Source organism: Andrographis paniculata, unplaced genomic scaffold (assembly GCF_009805555.1).
Source record: "Andrographis paniculata isolate CXL003 unplaced genomic scaffold, ASM980555v1 Contig83END, whole genome shotgun sequence".
Lineage (NCBI taxonomy): Eukaryota > Viridiplantae > Streptophyta > Magnoliopsida > Lamiales > Acanthaceae > Andrographis > Andrographis paniculata.
The window spans coordinates 3,567,779-3,589,892 of NW_026137621.1; the positions used below are offsets into that span (position 1 = coordinate 3,567,779).

Consider the following 22,114-nt stretch of genomic DNA (forward strand, 5'->3'; position numbering starts at 1 on the left):
TGTAACTTTGTCCTGAAATTTAAGAAAATTTCATCAATGAAATGGAGTAAATAAAATAAGTAATGAACTACTACTTCTAACCATCATAATATCTTTCACCTGGCAACCAGAAAATCATATTAGTTTCACAAATGCTGAGAACTTAATTAAGAAAGACCTCGAAATCGGTCACCAACAGCAGGAAAAAAGCATCATCTTGTGCAGCTCAATGCAGAAAAATCCACGAGCTTTGACAGAGTCCGATTCATAATATAAGCTTGACATCAGCTAAAGAGTCGAGTTATAATCCTTAATAAAGATTGGGAAAAAGAAACATCTTTTCATTGATGAATGGTATGATCGAGAACTTCCCAAAAATGGAATCCAAATTATATCAGAATTTCGGAAACCCTGCACATAACTGAGTAGATTTCTACTCTCTATAATGCTAATTTTCTGTATAATCTCTAATTCTTGTATTCTGCTACAAAATTCTGAGGATGGCCCAAGGAGCCAAACCAATTATTATGTCACAACAAAGAATCAATGTTGGTTTAACTATGGGGGTTAGGGATATGTACTCGTTTACCAGTAATTTCTGGGTGATCAATAAACAATGTTGCAGTCGAGGCGAGCAGCTAGACTAAACTAGAATGCCTGATGCCCTTTTATGTGCCTTTCCATTGAGTCCTTAGGCCCCAACCTTGGTAAAATGTGGAAGATACCTCTTCAAACCAGAATGTCGGTCGTGGAATACCACTTCTAAAGAGTTAGGCAAGTAGCTGGTATCATCACAAAAGCTCCAGTGCAGATAGGATGAAATACAGGAATCTTTTGATACAACAAACACAGGCCAAATGACCAGATCAATCCAACAAGGTTCTGGTATATAAGGAATCCTTAAGGGAAACCAGCTGCCTGCATCATAAGAAAAAGCAGAAAAGAACCATTGATCACTTTCTGAATCTCGACTGCTTTCTCCGCAGAACTTTAGGTCATGTAAAGCCTTGATCATACCCTTAAATGCTAGTTCTTAGCATCCGAAGAGCCAAATATTCAGCAGTAAAAATCAATGGTCACAACTGGTCAACTTGGAAATTCTGATGCTCAACAATGTAACCCGCCATATGTCAAATCCTTGTGAATAAATGGGCTATTACGGTTAAATGTAAATTCTCCAACTCTTTTACTCCTTTCTTGGACTCATCCCCTTTGTATTCTCCATTTCAGCCTCCTTGTTTAGACCTTTCCTTGGACTCATCATCCCCTTTGCATTCTCCATTTCAGCCTCCTTGTTTAGACCTTTCCTTGGACTCATCATCCCCTTTGCATTCTCCATTTCAGCCTCCTTATTTACACCTTTCCTTGGACTCATCATCCCCTTTGCATTCTCCATTTCGGCCTCCTTATTTAGACCCTTCCTTGGGCTCATCATCCACTTTGCATTCTCCGTTTCAGTCTCATTATTTAGACCTTTCCTTGGACTCATCATCCCCTTTCTATTCTCTATGTCAGCCCCATTTACTCCTTTTCTTGGGCTAATTCCCTTAGTCATCTCCAAGTCAGCCTCCTTAAATACTCCTTGTCTTGGACTCATTCCCTTTGTATTCTCCATATCAGCATCCGTTTTTACTCCTTTTCTTGGACTAAGTCCCATTGTGTACTCCATGTCAGCCTCCTTTCTTGCTCCTTTTCTAGGACTCATTATCTTTGTGTTCTCCATGTCACCCTCCTTCTTTACTCCTCTCCTTGGACTCATAACCTTTGCATTCTCCATTTCAGCCTCCTTTTGAGCTTTCTTCTTTTCTAGTTCCTCTTGTTTACAGTTTTCTTCATGAGCTTTCTGGAACAACCTCACGAAGTTTAAGAGGGTTGCAGCAACTGCATATGTGATTACACAATAGACATTGAATCAGAAATTTGATATTTTACTGTCCCGCCTGAAGCCCAACTGGTTTGCACAGTACCTTGCTCGAATGGACATTTTTTAGGGTCTTCGCCAAAATATAGAGCCAGTGCATCGGCATTTTTTCCCTGCCAAAACAACATCAACGTGCTGTATTATTACTGAAGGAAACTTTGTCTGATGCTACCACAATAAATTTAGATGAATATTTACCGCAAGAGAGTACAAATTTGTTACAGAGGACACATCTGCCTCAGCTGAACCAAGAAAGTTCTTCAAGGTCTGCCAAGCACGGCAAGAAGCATCGCTTGTAAAAACATCAAGTAAAAATCCTTCTTATCTTCTAGATATCATAATATTTTAAACTTAATATTAAATTATGTTAAATGACCGTCTCACCTAAAAGTTTAAACTTGTAAGGATACGCATCATCATTTATTTATATATTACGAAGTCAACCAACACTTAACATGCATGATCTATCAATCAACGGTCATCAAAGCCAAAATATTACATAGATTCTAGAATACCTTGTGAAAAACATCAGACACAGGACCATCCTCTTCTGAAGCAGCTAATTCCTGCTTTACCTTTTCTAAACCCTTGGCAAGGGACTGCACTTCTTCTGCCAAAGATTTTAATTGTATCTGAAAAAAGCACTTGTACTCTTAATTTCTATCCAAAAACATAAACTATTGCCCAATTGTAATACAACAACGAACCTTTGATGCAGCTTCCAAACTAACAAGATCTTTGTGAAAGTCCATAAGCTCTGGTGTTTTAGTTGCAATCACCTGAATGTAACAAAAGATAGTACTCAAATTACATCAGTGATGGTTATCAACAGTTATTTAAAAGCACATGAGATGCATAAAGAAAGAAAATTGCAATTCCAGTTAGCAAGACATTGAAAATTGATGCAATGGAAGAGTACAGTAGCTTTTAGGTCTTGGTATTTTGCCCACTCAAAAACAGGAGCCAATAAAAGCTTTAAATATGCTGCCCATGTTTTCTATCACTATAGGTAGGTCATCATCTTCATTTTTAATTTAATTTGATGGTGGAAGCTAAAATATGCTTTCCTAGAGCGTTTCTTTATTGAAAAGAACACACAAATATACTTGGAACCTAAACTGAAGAGTCTTAATACTCCCCCGTCCCGGCTACGGTGTTCCGTTTACTGTAGACACGAGAATTTAGGATGGGTATAATTAGTAATTAATTAAGAATGTATTAATAAAAATAATTTTAGATTAAGATAACTAATTAGTTTAATTAAAAAAAAATTTATAAAGTAAAAATTTAAAATTAGAATAAAATGTATAATTCTTTTTCAAAAAATAAAAATGACATAATAAGTGAGACAGACGGAAATGAAAAGATGACACGATAAGTGGAACAGAGATAATATTATTGAACTCAATTAAATATTTATTGAAAAAGGGTAATAATTGAGAGAATTCCAGAATGACTATTCTCATTGGTGTTTTAGGCTATAGAGTACAAGGTGTACAGGTTAGGCAGTTCATTACAAAGATTGACGAGGAGCTAAATAAGGTAGTTACCAGTCAATACGAAACATTAATCAATGCAGATCAATCTGCCAGAAAGGTATATCTATTCCAACGGCCCCCCCCTAGTGTCACCTGGGGGATAGAGTGGACGTTAGACTGAACTGAAAACCAGTGAAGACAGTAGTTGGCAGCCATTTGGTAAAGATATATGCATGCTGAAGGGAGATTGGCACATGAAGCACATGGAGGTCTCAAAGTGCTACAATTCCCACATGTTTTAGTGCATTGATGTTGCAGTGGATTAGTGGAGAGGTAGACTGTTGATTTTGCCACAGTAGATTTCCTCTGCCTTTATGAGACATTGGTGGAGTTGGGCTTGAAGTTGACGGTGCCAATAAGCTTTTGCAATGGCATTAGTCACTTTGTGGTAATAAGCTTCGGCACTAGTTTGTCTTTTATTTAGACAGAAGACCATGCCCCGCATGCCTTTCATGTACCTCAAAATTCTCTTGACAAGAGAGAAATGTTCCCAAGGTCATGCATATAAGCAAACCTTGCACCACACGAGTGATGTCAGGGTGAGTGAGGGCGAGGTACTGTAGTGTAGTGGCGAGACTCCAATAAAGCGTTGGATCAATGACTTGATCTTCAGCTTGAATGATGCACTCAACCTTTCCATTTTGTTGTGAGGTGTGAGAGCAGAAAAAGACAAAAGTGGGGGTCTTGTAAGGAAGAAATTGCAAGCAGCAGTTTTATAGAATTTCTTACAATTGTCACATTGTGTGAAAGAGAGAGAAGGTTGAAAGTGATTACGAACGTAGGCATGGAAATTTTGTAGAGTTTGAAACGCTTTGGATTTGAATTTGAGAGGAAATATCCAAAGTCATGTGTGTGATTGTCCAAGCATACAAAATAATATTTAATGTCCAACAAACTAGGTAAAGGGGTGGCTATGATATCTGTATATATCAGTTAGTATCTAATTAGATTGTGGACCTTGACCCAAAGTAGATTACTATTGTATATATATACACATATATATTTATAGATGTAATACTATAATCTTTCTAATCAGTGAAATAAACCAAGATTATTCAAGATTACAACAAGCAACATAAAATTAAGAGAATGATATGAAAGGTATGATTGGATACCTTACAAAGATAATGCATGAGAGTCATTCTGCTGTTTGCAGCTCGTGTATCTGACAATTTCAAAAGACTGTCCAATTTGAATCCAATTGCGGCACCTGAATGAAGAAATGATGTAATACTATAATCTTTCCTGCAACATTTATATTTAGACAGTACAGCTTTATCAACAATTGGTTATTCCTTAGCTCCACTTAAAGAAGATTCGGGTCCACTTCACTTAATTAAAGATTGGGGTCCAGGGGAGGTAGACCAGTTTACATCCTCATTTTCCCGTTGCCAGCATTTAGTAACATATTTTTCCTGTGATATAAAGATTCCTTAGCATGCAACTTCAATACCAAGCAAATATTTCAACTTTCCCAATTCTTTTATTCAAAACTTCTTTAGTAATCAGCATTTTAGCTACATACACTAGAAGAGTTTATACCCCCTGACTCTGAATGCTTAATGAAGAGAGTGCTATCTTCTTAATTTTGGTGGTAACCAAAGGATTTCATAACTTTTGCAAAACAACCAAACCAAGCTCTTAATGATTGTTTCAAGCCATAGAGAGCCATCTTAAGCTTACATAATTTACCCACTTCACCCTTAAATCATCAATTAGAGAAATGAACCATTTAGCTCTAGTAATATTTAGGATTGGTGAAGATCCCCAAACATTAATGTGGATTATATCACAAACGGTTAGAGCTTTTATTAAATAGGAATATATATTTTAGTATGTTAAGCATATTCGAATACTTCACAATCGAATTTTGAAAATCCAATCTTAGAAATAGATGGGGAAACAGAACTCTCGAAACTTTTAAATGAAGAATGACCAAATGTAAGGTGATACATCCAATGAAATTTTTATTGGTAGTATTTCGGCATGATAGAGAGAAAGATAGGTTACGATTGTTTCCTTTGGATGGTTCAAGGTAGTAAAGGCTGCCTCTTTCGTTAACAAGTAGAATAATCTCATCAAGCCTTGTTCCTGAAAAATGCAGTGATTGGAAAAGAAGTAGCAGAACAATTAAGGTCATGAGTGATGTTTTGGATAGACATAAGATTGGTTGAAATTTTAGGGACAAAAAGAACATCCTTGACGACAAAGGTAGAAGTGATATCCTACCAATTCCAACAACATTGGCTACAATAAATTTTTGGTTACTTGAGCATGGAATATACGCAAGGAAATTTTGGGGAATGGGAGTCCTATGATCTGTGGCTCCAAATGCTATAATCCTACTGCAATCATAACACAATTTTGAGTCTAAAAAGAGGATGAGTTTACTTGAAAAATAAGTGAACAAATTCTAGAAGGCTTTCCAAGAGAGCCTAACAAATTCCTTGATTTCCAATTACCTCACTTTAAATGTTACTGTAATGTTTCCCTCAATCTTTGATTGTTCAGCAGCCATACAACCCTGATGTCTTTTTTGTCCCTTCCATCTTCGGCTAGGGGGCTTTACATGTAACTTCCAACACTTTTCCCTAGTATGCCTAGGTTTCTTGTAATAGGAGCACCAAAGATTGTCCTTCGGATTTGATTTAATGCCATCTCCATTCCCTTTCTCTTGAAAATTTGTTTTGGGAGCAAATGCAAATCCATTGTTACTTTGGATAAGCTTCAACATTTCATTTCTCCCACTCTCTTTAGCCCACACAAGGGAAATAGTCTCTTCAACACAGAGAGTGTCAAGCTTTTTTCTAATATTTGGATTTTGTTGAAATCTTTTAAATATTTAATTTATGGTTTAGATTAGATTTCTATGTCTAGATTATATCATTATTATTTGATTATATCCATTACATCAGATTGTTATTATTTAAGTCTATCGAGTCTGTATTTATTTATAGACCTTTGATTTTGTTGTTAATAATATGCAATTCTAAAGATTCTTCAAAATATAATATGGTATAAGTGCCACGTTTTTCGGATACACTCAACCTAGAATATACAGGGAGGTCTTCCGATTTTGAGATCGTCTGCAGTAGCTTGTTTGTCAAATTTGTTTTTCAGTTTCAATAAAATTTATGTTCGATCTTTGATTATTTGTTGTAATTCCACTCAAAGTCCTGTTTCTTGAGTCTTGACTACATTAGAGTCTCCTTCTACACTCTAACTTTGTTATGAACGAACACTATTTCCAACTCTAACTCTGTTACAAGCAATTCCCATTACGAACAAATACTATTTCCAACTCTAACTCCGTTATAAACGAATATTCTACAAATTTCCGACTTTTTGAATTGCATATGCTTCTTCGGTTTGGTTAGGTTTTGGGTAACAATTGTCTCTAATGTTGACATGATAGAAGAAAATCAACAATTGAAGTTGTAGAATGCTTAACGAACAAGGTTAAAAATAGAGAACAAAGTGTAGGGAGTTGACGATGAAGGCACAACCAGGACACTGTATTGGAGCCATCAAAGGATTTTTTTTTTTTTTTAAATTTTTTTAAACCAAGATTTGATACCATGTGAGGAAATGAATCCAAAAACTGATTTATATTTCTAGGTTGTTTCACAAGATACATATATAAGAATACATAAAGAGAAAAAAATGAAAGAATCTAATCTAATCTAATCCTAAAATCCTAATTCCTAAGCAATAAATCAGCGTATCCTAATCCCTTGATTTAAGGGATGTAAATGCAACATATTTCTGCATCAATTAGATCTATACATAAATCTAGCCATGTATATTTACATTATGCATCCCCATTTCGATGTTTCTACTGAATTTTGAGGATTTCCTAAGCAGTTTTCGTTAATTCTTGAACAAAAACAATACAACATCCAAGATAAACCACTGTATTGGTGTGTGCAGCTTGAGTATCTAGGCAAAGACCAATTTCTTAAGTGCCACATCAATATAATTTGTGAGAAGTTTCTGAAAGTAACCTTTGCTTGTGAAATATGCAAAAACCAAAACGTGATAGATATTGATACAAAGTTCATACCTCTGGCAGTTCCCTCATTCAATGTATTCCCAAGATACAAAATCTTTTTCATAATTTCTTTCAGTTTGAGGGAATTCCGGACCTGAGATACATTGGGGAAATGAAACAGTGAAAAGAAGACTTATTATTGAAGGATTTCATAAAACAACATACTAATAGGCACTGAATCCTTATTGCACCTCTTCACAAGCAGAGTTTACAATGGTCAAACAGTTTCTGAAATCACAAACCTGAAATAGAATGCAGAATTTGGAAACCATTACACTGGAAGTAATGATTGAAATTAATAAAATCAATCAAACCTGAGAGTTGAACTGAATCTTGAAAAAGAAAACTCTTAATTTAGATTCCATTCTTGGTACTCTCATCAGCTCCAGAAAAAACTGAAAGATGGTAATGCATTCAATATTGCACCAACGAAGTAGATTGATACATTAAAGAATGGGCAACCCAAAAACCATAAAAGATAAAGTAGCATGCTCATCCTATAATGACTGAGGGAATATGCTCACACTGACATTACAATACATGTTTAAAAAACAAGATAAAAAATAAATGCAAAAAATTCAATTGATTTATATATCACTTTACAGAGTAAATTAGCAAAATAGAATCTCATCTAAAATTGTTTGTTAGAGTTTATATGCATTTCTTCTATGAAAAATAGAACTTCTAAATATAGACAATTTCTATCTAGATAATGAAACGAAAGTAATAAAAACCTAAATGAACACAAACATACAAAAGACGAGAGTTTAGTAATTCAATTTGGTGAACCTACATCTGGAGGCAAGTTAGGTATTGTCACTAGTATGTACCCATCAGAGTTTTGAAAGACTCCAATGAGTATTCATATGAGTTAATATAAATCCTTATGAGCCTGCGGCCCAAAATCTATACGGATGGGCCCAATTTCTTTACTGGCATTCTCACTCCCTTTGGACACCCCACCCCCATTAACTTAGCGGCAAGTTTGAGCGCTGGTATCGGGCTTGGATGTCCACTAATTCTCCAAGCTTCAGCTTGGGTACGCAACATAACATATAAGCTCTGCAAGAGTGAGGAAATATGATCATACCAATATTATATGGCCCATCCCATCATACTTCCATTGAGCCCTAATAATTCAAAAGAATACTTTTTGTCCTAATATCAAGCCGATCATGCTTGAACAAGGCATTTTACATGAATCCTCTTTTGCAGAAACTTCAGTCCAAAATGGTATTTGTTAAAACTTAAATGTAAAAACCACCAACTCTTGGAAGTTGCTTGAGCGCTGCTTCTTAGATGAATGTTGAGAAGCCATCAATACAATATGGTATATTTTTAGCATAAGAACTACCAACTCTTGGATGTTGCTTGAGAATTCTGTTGCAAATGACTGTTTCTAAACCATTTTGGGTTACTACTTGTTTTTATATCAATTGTATGCATTCCACCGTTGTCTTCACAAGGCTATTCCTTTCTCTCTTTTGTTTCCTCATAAACCCATTACCTCTATTGCATGGCATCTCTTTGGTAGTACTTGTTTGTTCCCAATCCTTGACCTTACATTACTAACTTTGTCCCCAAAACTCTGTACGCAGATATATTGTATATAGGTCCATTTTTGTATTTAGAATAGTGTAGGGTATCTTTTGTTATTTTTTGATACCTTTTGTACATAATGTAGAGTATTCTCATGTAATCAAATGTTAGTGTGAATAAACTTAAACTTTTCACCAGGTGGCGGGATTTAGGGGGACGGATCTGATACTATGAAAAATTAAAGTTATTCAAATCACATTTTATTACATAAGAAAACTCTATATTATATACAACAAATATCCAAAATATCTAAGACCCTACACTATTCTAAATACATAAATGAACCTATATACAATATATCTAACATTATTTTCTTAAAGGTGTGTTCTTTTATCAAATGTTACCAAATCTTACAATATCATCATGCCAAATGCATGAGAACATAATAGAATTTTATATATCCTATCTTGTAATAATAGAAGTTGTGTTTTCCAATTTTCACTATGTTTTAACATTAATTCAATTTTTTCCCTAAAAGACATCGTATCGTATACTTATTTTAATTTTAATATATAATATACCAACTTTATTTTTTATTCAAATAAATTAATATCACTTCAAATAAATTTTAATTCAAATTTTTTACTGTTCCACAAAGTATACCAAAACACAAACAAACAAACCTGAACATTTTTCTCAATTGAAGAATAAATAATCATCCCAACAGAATCTAAACCACACATCTTTATAGTAGAATAACAGCACTATGTGATACAAATACTGCCTGGATAAACCTAACATGCAATTAAACTTTTTAGCCACCCAAAACAATAAAATCACAATAAATAATAAAAGATAAAAATTAGTGACCAAATATCTGACACTAAATCATTTGAAGCCCCCTCACTCACTTAAAAAGACAAGTAAAATTCATAGCTCAGAAATTGCCACAATATATTTAATGACCAAGGGAAACAGTGTCCATATTGCCTCATGTTAAATCAAGCTTTACTAGATATTCTTACACCTCTTTAATACAATTTAACATTCATCAGAAATGTATCATCTTATAATTTCATTCATACTTCACAAACCATCATAATTAGACCAGTAAACACACGATGCAGCTCACTAACCTGTTCACACTTTCCCAAATTCTCCTTGTCACCTGTGTAGTTCTAGAAATACCATAACAATGAATCAATTATATGAGACAACGTCCCAGATAAGAGGAAATGCTTTTGATATTACAAAGTACTACATTATAACAAATGAAACTTCACCTTGAGAACTTCCGCCTCTTCCTTTTTTGGACTAAATTTTATGAGATTCTCCACTTGATCTGCATCTAGCAATGATTCATCCATTGCAAGTGCAGCATCCTGTCATGTTAATAATGATAATAAATAAATAAATAAATAAATCAAATTATACTTTGAGTTAATAGAAAGGAAGTGATGAAAAAGATGAACCAATTCATTTGGAATAACTGAAATCACCTTAGCTATGCAGTATTGCTGACCACAATCTCATCACTGACACAGATTATGTAAAATAATAGAAGTTTGTTCTCAAAGCTATTTTTGCAACAGTCCAATGCATCACGCTTTCATGTATATATAGAAAGCAAGGGGAATTGCTTCATAGTTTTATGTGGAAGAAAACTATAGATAGTTCTCTATATAATGTACCATATGATTCATCTTTAATTTCCTTTCCCTATTCAAAATATATATAAAAAAATAAAAAAATAAAAAATTATGATCTGGATGAATTTATCACATGAGAATTCATTTTCTTCCCTAAAAACCTGAATTTTTAACATTCGCTAATATAAGGTTTTGGCCAGTCATATAAAATGTGTCCAGATATTAAAGAGGAAAAAAAATAAAATAAACTACAGACAATGCATGCTAATATCAATAGGATTTCTATCTCTTCAACATTTCATATCTTTAGCTCCACCAAATTCTATTCACACTAATTTATGTTTGCTCTAACTCTTCATTGAAGAATTTTAAATACTACTTACTGTTTTCTTTTCTCCTTCTTTTATCTATGTATTTATTATATCTCTTTCAAATGAACTCATATAATAGTGAAACTTCTATTTCAAATCCATATGAACCACATAATCAATGTAAAACAGTATAACTTTGAAAGGTAAAGAGTTTCAGAAACAGCACTACAGTCATTTAGACTGAAGCACAAATTAATAATGATATTGAGAGCTTGTGACAAAATATATATATATATATATAGTGTTTTCATTAAAAGGAAATTTCTCTATCGAGGACCATGAATAAGAAAAGAGGAAGTGCAGTATCTTAGCTTACCATCATGTCAGGAAGTGGCATTTTCACTTTAGTGAGCATGATTTCAACATTGTAGGCCCGTTTTAGATCAATCTACAAAATAGAATGTGTCAGGTTGATAAAAAAAAAAAAAAATAGTAAGAAAAAAACAAACATAACACACATGAACAAGATCATTAATATATATATATATTCATATGCAGTTATAAATCAATTCACTACATGAAAATTTACATAGGAACGATTTAAACAACATTACCAGCTGGACTTTACTTGGTTTGGAACTAGAAGCCCTCTGACCTCCAGTTACACCTCCTGCATTACTTGACTTTGGTGCTGTTGAGAAAAGAGTCTCAATTTCCTTGACGTCAAAATCTGGCACACTGCAATTCGAGAGCAATATATTAATTGCTTTGGCAGCTCCGAGATGGCACAATATAGGAAGATAAAAACATTGTGAAGAAGTAACAGATTTTAAAAACACAATTCCCTCTCGTAGGTCTAAACAAGAAAATTATAACAGAGAGAGAAAATTACACTTGAGGATCTCCTCTTCGCTGCAATTCTTCCCATAAGCTCCCTTGTAATGCCCTGGTGACCTTGCTCCAATGAAGTGGCTTTAAGTTAGATTTTCGAGATCCTGCAAATCGTCCACGCCCTCTACCAGCAGGTAGCCCTCTACTATCTGTGGCCCCTTTTGCACCAAATGGTGGAGGTGGTGGTGCTCCACCTCCTGGAGGTCCTGGAGGTGCTGGTGGGCCAGGCAATCCAGGAATAGGAGGTGGAGGAGGTGCTCCTCCCATAGGTGGAGGAGGTGGAGGGGGTCCTCCTATCATTGCCGATGGTGGAGGAGGTGGAGGGGGTCCTCCCCCCATTAGTGGAGGAGGGGGTGGAGGGGGTCTTCCCATCAATTCTGGTGGTGGAGGAGGTGGAGGGGGTCCTCCCCCCATCAGTGGAGGAGGGGGTGGAGGGGGTCTTCCCATCAATTCCGGTGGTGGAGGAGGTGGAGGGGGTCCTCCCCCCATTGATGGAGGAGGGGGTAGAGGGGGTCTTCCCATCAATTCCGGTGGTGGAGGAGGTGGAGGGGGTCCTCCCCCCATCGGTGGAGGAGGGGGTGGAGGGGGTCTTCCCATCAATTCCGGTGGTGGAGGGGGTCTTCCCCCCATCGGTGGAGGAGGGGGTGGAGGGGGTCTTCCCATCAATTCCGGTGGAGAAGGGGGTCTTCCCATCAATTCCGGTGGTGGAAGGGGTGGTGGGGGTCCTTCTACCAATGCCAATGGTGGAGGAAGTAGAGGGGGTTCTCCTCCTATCGGTGGAGGTGGAGGGAATACTTCTATCAATGCCGGCGGTGGAGGAGGCGGAGCGGGTCCTCTCCCCTTTGGTGGAGTAGGAGGTGGTCTTTCTATAGGTGATGGGGTTGGAGGTGGTGCTTTTTCTAAAGATGTGAGAGGTGACGGAGAGGGTGGGGGTGGCACTCCTATTGATACAACGGGTGGAGAATGGTGTAGGGGTAGAGATAGTGTTTCTTCTTTTGGTTGAGGGAGTGTTCCTCCTACTAGAGAGGGTGGAAGGATTGGAGGGGATGTTCCTCCATGTAAAGATGATGATAATAATGTCTCTCCAATTGGTTGAATAGATAAAGACGATACTCTTCCCATTGGAAGATAAGGTGGTGGTGGGGTGGGTGGTGAGGAGCAACAAAATGTAGGTAGAGGAGGTAGAGGTGAAGGTGGAGGTGGAGATGAGGATGAGGATGTTTGTGGTTCTCCAAATAAATGGGAAGATGGAGGTGGAAGTGGAGGTGGAGGTGAAGGGACACATGATTGTGATATTTTAGATATTGGAGAAAGGTGTGGTGATAGCAAAGCTTTGTAAGGAGAAAGAGCTGCTGATGGTGGTGGTGGGGGGGGTGGGGGTGGGGGTGGTGGACCATTACATATAAGAGGGGTTAATGAAGGAGGAGGTATTGATGGTGGCGTTAGTTGTGGTGGTAGTTGAGATGCATAAGTACTGCTTTGAGAAGGTGGAGGTGGAGGTGGAGGGCTTGGAGGATTGCCTTGTCCTGACAGTAAAGGAGAAGTGGAAGGAGAAAGAGCCTCCAACTTGGAACCACTTTGTGCGGAGGATTCAAGATTATTGTGGGGATGGCCAATGCGAGTAGGGGAAGGAGGCTGTGAATTTGATACTGCTGAAACTAAAGGTGCAGAACTTCTAGCATCCCAGGGAGGTAGTGGAGGTGGGGGTGGGGGTGGGGGTGGTGAAATCCTACTAACATTCTGCAAGGTACTAGCAGTAGGGGCTGGAGGAGGTGCAGTCTCTGGCAGATTAGTTTCACCTATACATGACTCATGTGAATAAGGAGTAGTAGAAGGTGGCAAAAATTTGTATAAACTTGCATGAGGTCTGCAAATATGAAATGTAAAAATGAACAGTACCTGCACATGACAGTGGTGGTGGCGGTAAAATCAGCTCTCCATCTTGAGAAATTTCAGTAGGTGGCAAAGCCCGCTTATATAAATATCCAGAGGAAGGAGGTAGTGGAGGTCTCGATGGTGGCGGTGGTGGTTTTGGAGGGGGAGGTGAAGGTGAAGGTGCTGGTGCTGGTGGCTCTTGACTAGGCTCCTGGTCCAGCCATTCTACTTGTGGGGTTGAAGGAGACGCCAAGTAAAAAGCCTCATGCACTGGTGAAGAACCCAACGAAGATGGACAGGATGCAAGTCTTCCTAAAAGCAAAAGTGACCCGGGACTAAACTCCTGATCTGGACGTTCCACTAGTGGTGTTGAATACAATGCTGGGGAGCAAGTTCCTGGGGCTGGTGATGGCGGACAGGTAAAATTCTTTGAACGCCCACGCCCTGATGGATGAGCCCTTCCGGCTATAGCTCCAGGTGTGGAATGGCGCTTATATCTTCCACCAATGCCCCTGAGCAGACCTAGTGATGCAGGTGCACTAAAATTCCTCGTCGGAGGACTATATACGGGTATTGAATTATTGAAAGGATAATACACGTGCGCTGAATTGTTGCAAGAGCCTCTGTTTGAAGGAATCCATCGGGATGTCGCTGCTGGTTTCGCCTGTCTTGCACGAAATCCCGGTGGGTCTTGCTGCCTATTTTTCTTCTTGGTACTGGGTGCAACTGAAGCAGCTTTTGAGCTTGAAACCGGTTGCTTCCTCTGGGGAATCGGAATTCCCTTACTCAAATTCTGCTTTTTATTACTGGCAGAAAGCTTCGGGTGTGATTCCTTTTTGTCATTTTTCTTTGGCAGAGTTGGAACTTCTTCACTTTGCTTATCTTCCACTTCCTTGGACTTGCTTCCTCTGCCAACATTTTTGGATACTGTTTCTGCACTACTCGGCAAATCGGAAACAGACCAAGACTTATGTAGACCTCTACTGTGCTGCGAATTATAGTGGCGGTGGTCCATTTTTTGACCCTGTCTGTGACTGGTCCTCTCTGATAAATATTTGAGTGCATTAGGTTCAAAACCATCCTTCCATGATGATCCATGATAACTTTCATCAGACTCTGACCTTGAATCCAGCCCATCATCTGCACTGCTGAAGATCTCCACAGCCTCAAAAAATTCCTCAGATGAGGCAATTTCTGTTTCACTGCCATCTTCACTAACCACTTCTGCCAGGAGAATGGAAGAGGTAGAATCTGGATCTGAAAACAGTATCTGATGCAGCAAAATGTATTGCTTGTAAGCCTCCCAAAACCAAAAACATTACATAAGAGCATAGAATCTTTACCTCTGCAATGAAATCTGGTGGAATTTGATCCTTGGCATCCCAAGGAACATCGACCTCATCACGAAGTAGCATCAAGACGTTTGATCGGACAAAAGCAGTGTGGAACATTATTCGAAAAATCATTACTTCAGTCACCAGATCATCTTCCAAATGAGCACACTCAACAACAACATCGCCTTGGACAAGGCAATGTACATCTAAGTTTACAATTTCACACTCTTCCTGCAGCCACAAATTGTCATAGTAGCTTAAAACATGATGCAGCAAGCATTCTATTTAATGAGAGTTTGCAACGCATTACCTGTTCATAGAAAGGGATCTGATTTTTTGTTTTTGAACTTGAAAACAAAAGCGTTGAAGTTCTGTTGGCTGTACCAGAAGGATCCTGGCCATATAGACGAAACACAGGTCGGCATCCTCTTCCATTGTATAGAGGAAGGAACCTGAGTATGATATGATCCAAACTTAGAGATGCATCTGATCCCAGCCAATCTAACTCAAAATTTCTTCTGGAGATGTAATGAAGATATCTGAGCTGAGATGGCTGTGGATTCAAATGAGTCCAATGATGAAGAAGATCTACATGCGCTTGCTTGTATACCATTTCGAGGGTCTTCTGCTCACCAGTGTACTCCTTTCTGTACAGAAGAAGGGAAGCAAGCATAAATGCAAGCACCGGCCATCCACCTGTTTCACAGTGCAGTAAAAGAACATTTTGTTGGTCCTCAATGGACAACCAGCTTTCACTCGTTCGCAAGAAGTGATGGATCATCTCCAGAGGTAACAGAGGACACCCTTCGTGTTGCTGAGGATAATCCATTAGTGTCATGCCATACTGAGACAGAACATCAGATAATTGACTCTTCTTGTCCGGCCTTTTGAAATTGAAAACCATGAAAGCAGATTCAGGATAGTGCTCCTGTAGCTGAGCAACAATCTCGTTCATGTATGTCTTGTACTCTTCTTCTTGAACCAAAACGGTGGAGAAGCAGTAATCAAACACTGCATGAAAAGCAAAACACATGGTGTCACATTATTTTTGTAATTCAGGAGCCTGTAAGTATCTATAAAAAATAGTTATGAAACTTGGCAATAAATTATACCAAAGCAACGCAGAAAACTAAATTTTCGTCATCTTGCTACAGGTGAGGGACTTCTAAACCATAATTACTATATTGCATCCACAGTTGAATACACAAAATGCAGAAGGAAAGAGAAAGAATGATTCAGTATTACAAAATATGATAAAAATCTCTAACATAAAGATCATGCAATCAGAGACTTCAAATATAAGCCCAGCCAGCACTGTAAAATCATCTTAAATTTCAAGTGGTTCAACCCAATTTTATACACAATTTTCCCCGAATCGTTATGACAGGATATTTAACATACAACTTTTGCATATTATAACAAGTTACTGCATTAAAAGCTTCATATCTGTTATAAAAAGATAAATTCATGAACTGTCAAGGCAACCAAATTCCACCCAGAAATGTCCAAGCATTGAGCTAATTACCCCCATTGACAAATGCCACCATAATAACAACAAACAAAAAATACAAGAAGGAAAAATCAAATTCTGTAGAACCAAACTCATGTTAAACAAGAAAACCTATCTTGAATCGTCATACCGTAGACTCTCTCAGAAATTTCGAGAAGCCGGTCCGGCGGCTTCCGATAGAAGAACCTTTTGAACAGCGCCATCTAATATAATGGCGCTGTTTTATCCCCGATTGGATCCAAAACCGCTTTTCCCAATCCAATCTCCCAATTCTCGCACCTCGATCAAACCAATCCTTCCAAAGGATACCCACAATTCACCAATTACAACCATAAAGCGATCGGAAATTCGCCCGGCCACGTAATACTTCAATTCCGCATCAAATATCGGGTATCATCAAAATCCAGCTAGGGTTTTGGCCGTCGTTGCAATCCGCCGGTATCTTACCGCGCCCAAAATGAGCTCAATCAAAATACAAAATACAAAATAATCCAGGGAAGACAATGTAGGCACGAAGCGGGACAGTTTTCTCAATCGATCAACCACATTTGCAAATTCCGACCGTGATTGTTCGGACGCGACAAAACGTTTTGGAGGACGATTTCATGGCCGAATTCGTAAGAAAGGAAGAGAGGGAGAGGAGAAGAAAGAGCGGAATGCAGTCTGACTGTGAAGGAGGGTCATTGTCATTTGTCAATACTCAATACGGTCGGGTGACCGTTGTTCTTCTGTTTTCGCTTTTTTTTTTTATCACGTGCGCCACGCGTGCATATGCAAACAAGCATTAACTTTTATTTTAAATAAATTTGTTGGTTGCAAAACCGAGTCTTACATTATGTGAAAAAAATTTACATTTTATAAGTACAGCATAAACAAATTTATGCGGGATTAGCCTAAAACGGATAATGTCATACTAGTATTGAGTTGATCAGTCCCAACAATGGTATCAAAGCATGGTTAGACGGTGAAGTGGACTTGGTGGTATTGGGTATTGGTGGTGGGAGACTCTCCCTCGTAACCTGCGGAGGTCCTTTGTGTCGGAAGTCTCCTAGCAGCGTTGGATCGGTCTCGACAGTTGTGATTGATCAGACAATGGGTCCCTTTGTATTAGGTGGTGCAAGGTAGTAGAAAAGGCCCATAAGTTGGTTCTTGGTTTGAGGGGAGATTCGTTGGGATGCAAACCCAAGTCCAGATCGGAAGATGTAAGAAAAACTCACACTTTATAAGTCTCACATAAACTCCACTAGTATTAGGTATTTTGGAGTAAGTCCAAAAACAAACTCGTGCGGGCTTAGTCCAAAACGGATAAATAAAATATATACATAAGAGTAAGGTTGTGTTTCTTTTAGTTGAGTTTGGAAAATTTTGGCTTTGGTTAATGTTTGATGAGATATTTTGTGAGTGTTTTGTCATGAAAATATATAGTTGAAATAGTAAAATTTGGAAAAATTAGTGTAAAGAAACATACCCCAATATAAAAAATACTCCCTCCGTCGCTTAACAATCTATTCGTTTTTCCATTTTGGTCAGTCTCATAACAAAGTATTTATTTCTTTTTTTCAATAATTGTATTATCTACCTAACATTACAATTCTTCTCATTTACAATATATTATACAAATGTCATTATCTTTATTGATACAATACTAATAAAATTAATTTAGTCTTTTTATATTTATTTCTACTACGTTCCAATATAATATGAATATTTATAAAACTCCGTGTTAAAAAAAATAAATGTATAGATATGAGAGAAAAGAAGTATATAAATATAATATTAATAATTAAAATTGAATAAGAGAATAATTTTTATACAAGTGTCGCCCTTATCTTAGTGTCATCTTCGCTTTCTAAATCAATTTATACTCATTGAGGCTAGGCTAGGCTAATTATGTTATTTTATTTTATAAATAAATTAAGAAAGAATGATATTTTAATGTATAAATTAGATAGGTGAAAAATAAAATAGATGTATTATAAAAATATATATATTAAAAAATTAATAGAAGAATGTTAAAATTAGAAAAATAAATAAATAAATAAAGTAAAAATTAAATATAAACCCGCAACCGCTGATAGGTGAACCTAATACCCTGCAAACCAGGTCCGACCGAAAAATCACACTAGACGAACTATGTGTGACATAGGACAATTTTTCTTTTTTTTTTTTTTTTTTTTTCTAGTCTTTGTAAACATGTAGTATAGTATAATTGTTTTGTACATATTTTAAATACAATTAAATAGCAATAATGTATTGTCCATATCTTGTACAGTTTTACACAGTTATTCAAATTTAAAACAAACTTGTACGAATTTAAAAATATATTTTAGAAAAAATAATTTGAAATATCTTGAAAATGCTTTAAAATTAAATATATTATTAATATATTAAGAGTAGTCGGTTTGAAATGCACCATTGACTTCATAGATTTAAATTTTATTTTATTGTTAAACTGAGCTATTAAACTTATACTTCAAATCACTTTTCAAGCAGGACCTTCAAATAGGAATAATATATAGTAAATTGTAAAAATTATGACTTTATTCGTCTAAGCAAAAAAACAAACAGCATGGTTTCTAAAAGATATTACTTCCTCCGTACCACCTATCATGTCTATATTGTCGTTTTGGTCCATCCCACACCTCATGTCATTTTCTTTTTTTGGAAAAGGATTATATTAAACTAATTAGTTATCTTAATTTTAATTTATAATTATTTATATTATAGAATAATTATTTTCACTAATACATTCTTAATTATCTCTTAATTATATTTATCCTAAATTCTCGTGTCTACCGTGATCCGGACATTCAACGTGGAACGGAGGGAGTATATAATTATTGTCACATAAATTTTCATTAATGAAAGCGAATGATTTCGGAGACTTCAAGCTGATCGGGTTGGATTTATGTAAGTCAATTGGACATAACTTTGTTAGCATATAAGACTTATTCATGCAACTCGGATCAATCGATGGTAAATTATGTTAGCGGGTGCCCAAAAAATTAAGTTCAATGAGTGATCGTTTGGTCCAATAGATTATTTATTTTTTTATTTTTTATTTTTGGTCCAATATATGATTACGGAGCATAATATTTTGATGGAAAAATGATTTGTCAATTTATGATGTGGATTAATAGTTACTTGAAAAATTAAGATGGGGAGTGCAAAATAGTTTTATTGTTGACAGATGTAGCTAAATACACTCAAGCAACCAATTGTATTATTAGTTCATTTGTGATATAATTCATTAAGTGGTTTCGAATGGTACGAGATCAATTTTGTTTTAGTGTACCAGAAATTTGTTACTCTGTGTACTGTGTTGGTAGTGGTCCTTATTTACTTATTAGAGGTGAATTCTGTCGTTGAATATTCCTTGTATTTTGGTTATAAAAGCCCCCAGAATGTAATCTTCCAAACAAGAGAAATAGATTCATTCTCCCAGCCATTTTCTTTACACTCTGCTTTTGGTATTTTCACATCATTTATTCTGAAAGTATAATTCACTAGAAATTCATATAACAAATACAAAACATGTAAACATAAACATACGAATGTTTGTTTACCTAATTCGATCAAATAAAAATTTACGTTTGAGGAGGTTCCAATCCAAGCTCCAATCTACTAGAAATTTGTCGAATTGTACACCTCAATACATCTCAAGCATAATCTTCCAATGATCAACGTCAATATAACTGTTGATAGATATGATATGAATATTAGGTATTATATCCTAAATATATGATTTGAATATTAGATATTATATCCTAAATTTAGATATATAATTTGGATATTATTTGTATAAACTTATGCTATAAATAAACATGCATTCCCATTCTAACAGGTTGTCATACGGCCAGGCCATGCGGCCAAGCGACTTAAATCCTGCAATAAAACTTGTTCTTCGTTTCTGTCCGTGGAGGTAGCCAATTCATTTTTTGTGAATCACGTATATCTGTGTCTTCTTTGCGTTTTTGTTTGTTATTCGACCATCAATCATAATCCGTCGCAACAATAACAAACATACTGTTAGAATTTTGGGAGAAAATAAAGAAGTTGTATTATTGATCATCAAAAGACTTATATATAGACAATACAAAACAGACTATAAACTCAAATATAAAAAATATAATAAGACCAAATTTAAATATAAATTCACTAATCTAAAATTAAATATTTAAAATATTTCAACACATATAATTTTCTTCACAAAGAACACTCACCAAACCGCGCACCGGTTTTTCTTGAATCACCACAAGAGAATCTCCAAAATGACAATCAACTTCAATTCCAGTCTTCGAGCCTTTTTCACAATTATGTTCTATCTATGTGATCTGTCCTCCAATCGGATTGTAATTTGTGTCCGGCTAAAAAAAAAAATTCATTGGATTAATTTGCGCCTGAATTTAATCATAAAGGAATACATATAAAATAAAAGGTAGACAAGAAGAAATAAATTGAATGAACTTAATAAATAAATGAAATAAAATGCAATACAATAAATTAACGATCAGGAAAATAAAATAGATAAAATATAAAGAAGATTTTTTGAGTTGGGTATTTGTGTAATTTTGTTATTTTTTTATGTTGTATTGTGTAATTTTATTTTTAAAAATAATATATATATTTTTAATTAGTGTATAAAATTATATTAAATAATATTATAAAAATTAATATACAGATAATATACCCATTCTTCAGTCAAACTAGAAATTATATACATTTCTATTTTGGGATGTCTATTTACAAATAAAATATTTCATTAAATACCTCAGTTTTTCTCACAAATACAATAATAAAAGTTGTGATATATATCCAAAAAAATAATTTACCTAAAAATAAATATTACTCACTTACTTACTCCATCGGTTTATCATTTTCGTCTGTTTTATTTCAAAGTATCTATTTATATTTAGAAAAAAAAATTATCTACTAATACTAAAATATTTTTAATTTTTAACTAAATTACAAATATATTATTACAAATACAATTATTTTATACAAAAATTCAAAGGGCAAAAAATATAAAATCTCTTACCCACTTCCATTAATCAATACAAAATTTGAAAAAACCTATTTGATAAAGAACTCGTAGAGTATTATTTAATTATCAAATTATCTTATTTAATATTATTTACCACAATTTATACCTTTTAGGTGTGTTTGTTTAAAAGATTTGTTAATATTTTTGTTATTGATAAAAAAAAATTTTTCAAAAAAATATCAATCAAACATCTATTTTTTATTTTTTTTATATTAAAAAAATTAAATTTATATTAAAAATATTGTATCAATATTTATTTATATTATCAATTATTTTAATTTAAATTTTTTTACGATTCAAATCCTAACCTAAAATTCAAAACGACCAAACACAACCAAATGTATCACAATGATGTGCCTAGGCGGTACCAACTATTATTAAATTTGTTTCATTTCTTGATCCAACGGATGTTATAATTTCACGTCGATGGTAACCGCCGCCTGTGTGTCTGACTGTGTGTTTGTGTGCGCCT

General features: G+C 35.6%; 1 protein-coding gene across 1 annotated transcript; it reads right to left on the reverse strand.

Moving 5' to 3' along the window:
• Positions 1-170: 170 nt before the first annotated feature.
• On the reverse strand, positions 171-17,254 carry LOC127241657 (formin-like protein 5). Its single transcript, XM_051260808.1, has 18 exons — positions 16,729-17,254; positions 15,399-16,099; positions 15,098-15,319; positions 13,779-15,024; positions 11,881-13,678; positions 11,603-11,726; positions 11,365-11,436; positions 10,312-10,410; positions 10,165-10,206; positions 7,804-7,884; positions 7,681-7,731; positions 7,502-7,583; positions 4,554-4,648; positions 2,608-2,679; positions 2,416-2,532; positions 2,099-2,167; positions 1,947-2,013; positions 171-1,860 (listed from the first exon to the last, which is right to left on the reverse strand). Exons 1-18 carry the CDS (start codon positions 16,799-16,801, stop codon positions 1,166-1,168), a joined length of 5,706 nt encoding a protein of 1,901 aa, XP_051116765.1. The 5' UTR covers positions 16,802-17,254; the 3' UTR covers positions 171-1,165.
• Positions 17,255-22,114: the final 4,860 nt, after the last annotated feature.

What these genes read in the sequence shown, in the direction of transcription:
- LOC127241657 (XM_051260808.1), bottom strand. Translation starts at nt 16,801, where the DNA reads ATGGCGCTGTTCAAAAGGTTCTTCTATCGGAAGCCGCCGGACCGGCTT. An exon ending in AAGAGGCGGAAGTTCTCAAG is followed by an intron (nt 10,207 to 10,311) that starts GTGAAGTTTCAT and finishes TGGTATTTCTAG; the next exon opens with AACTACACAGGTGACAAGGA. An exon ending in AAAATGTCCATTCGAGCAAG is followed by an intron (nt 1,861 to 1,946) that starts GTACTGTGCAAA and finishes TCACATATGCAG; the next exon opens with TTGCTGCAACCCTCTTAAAC.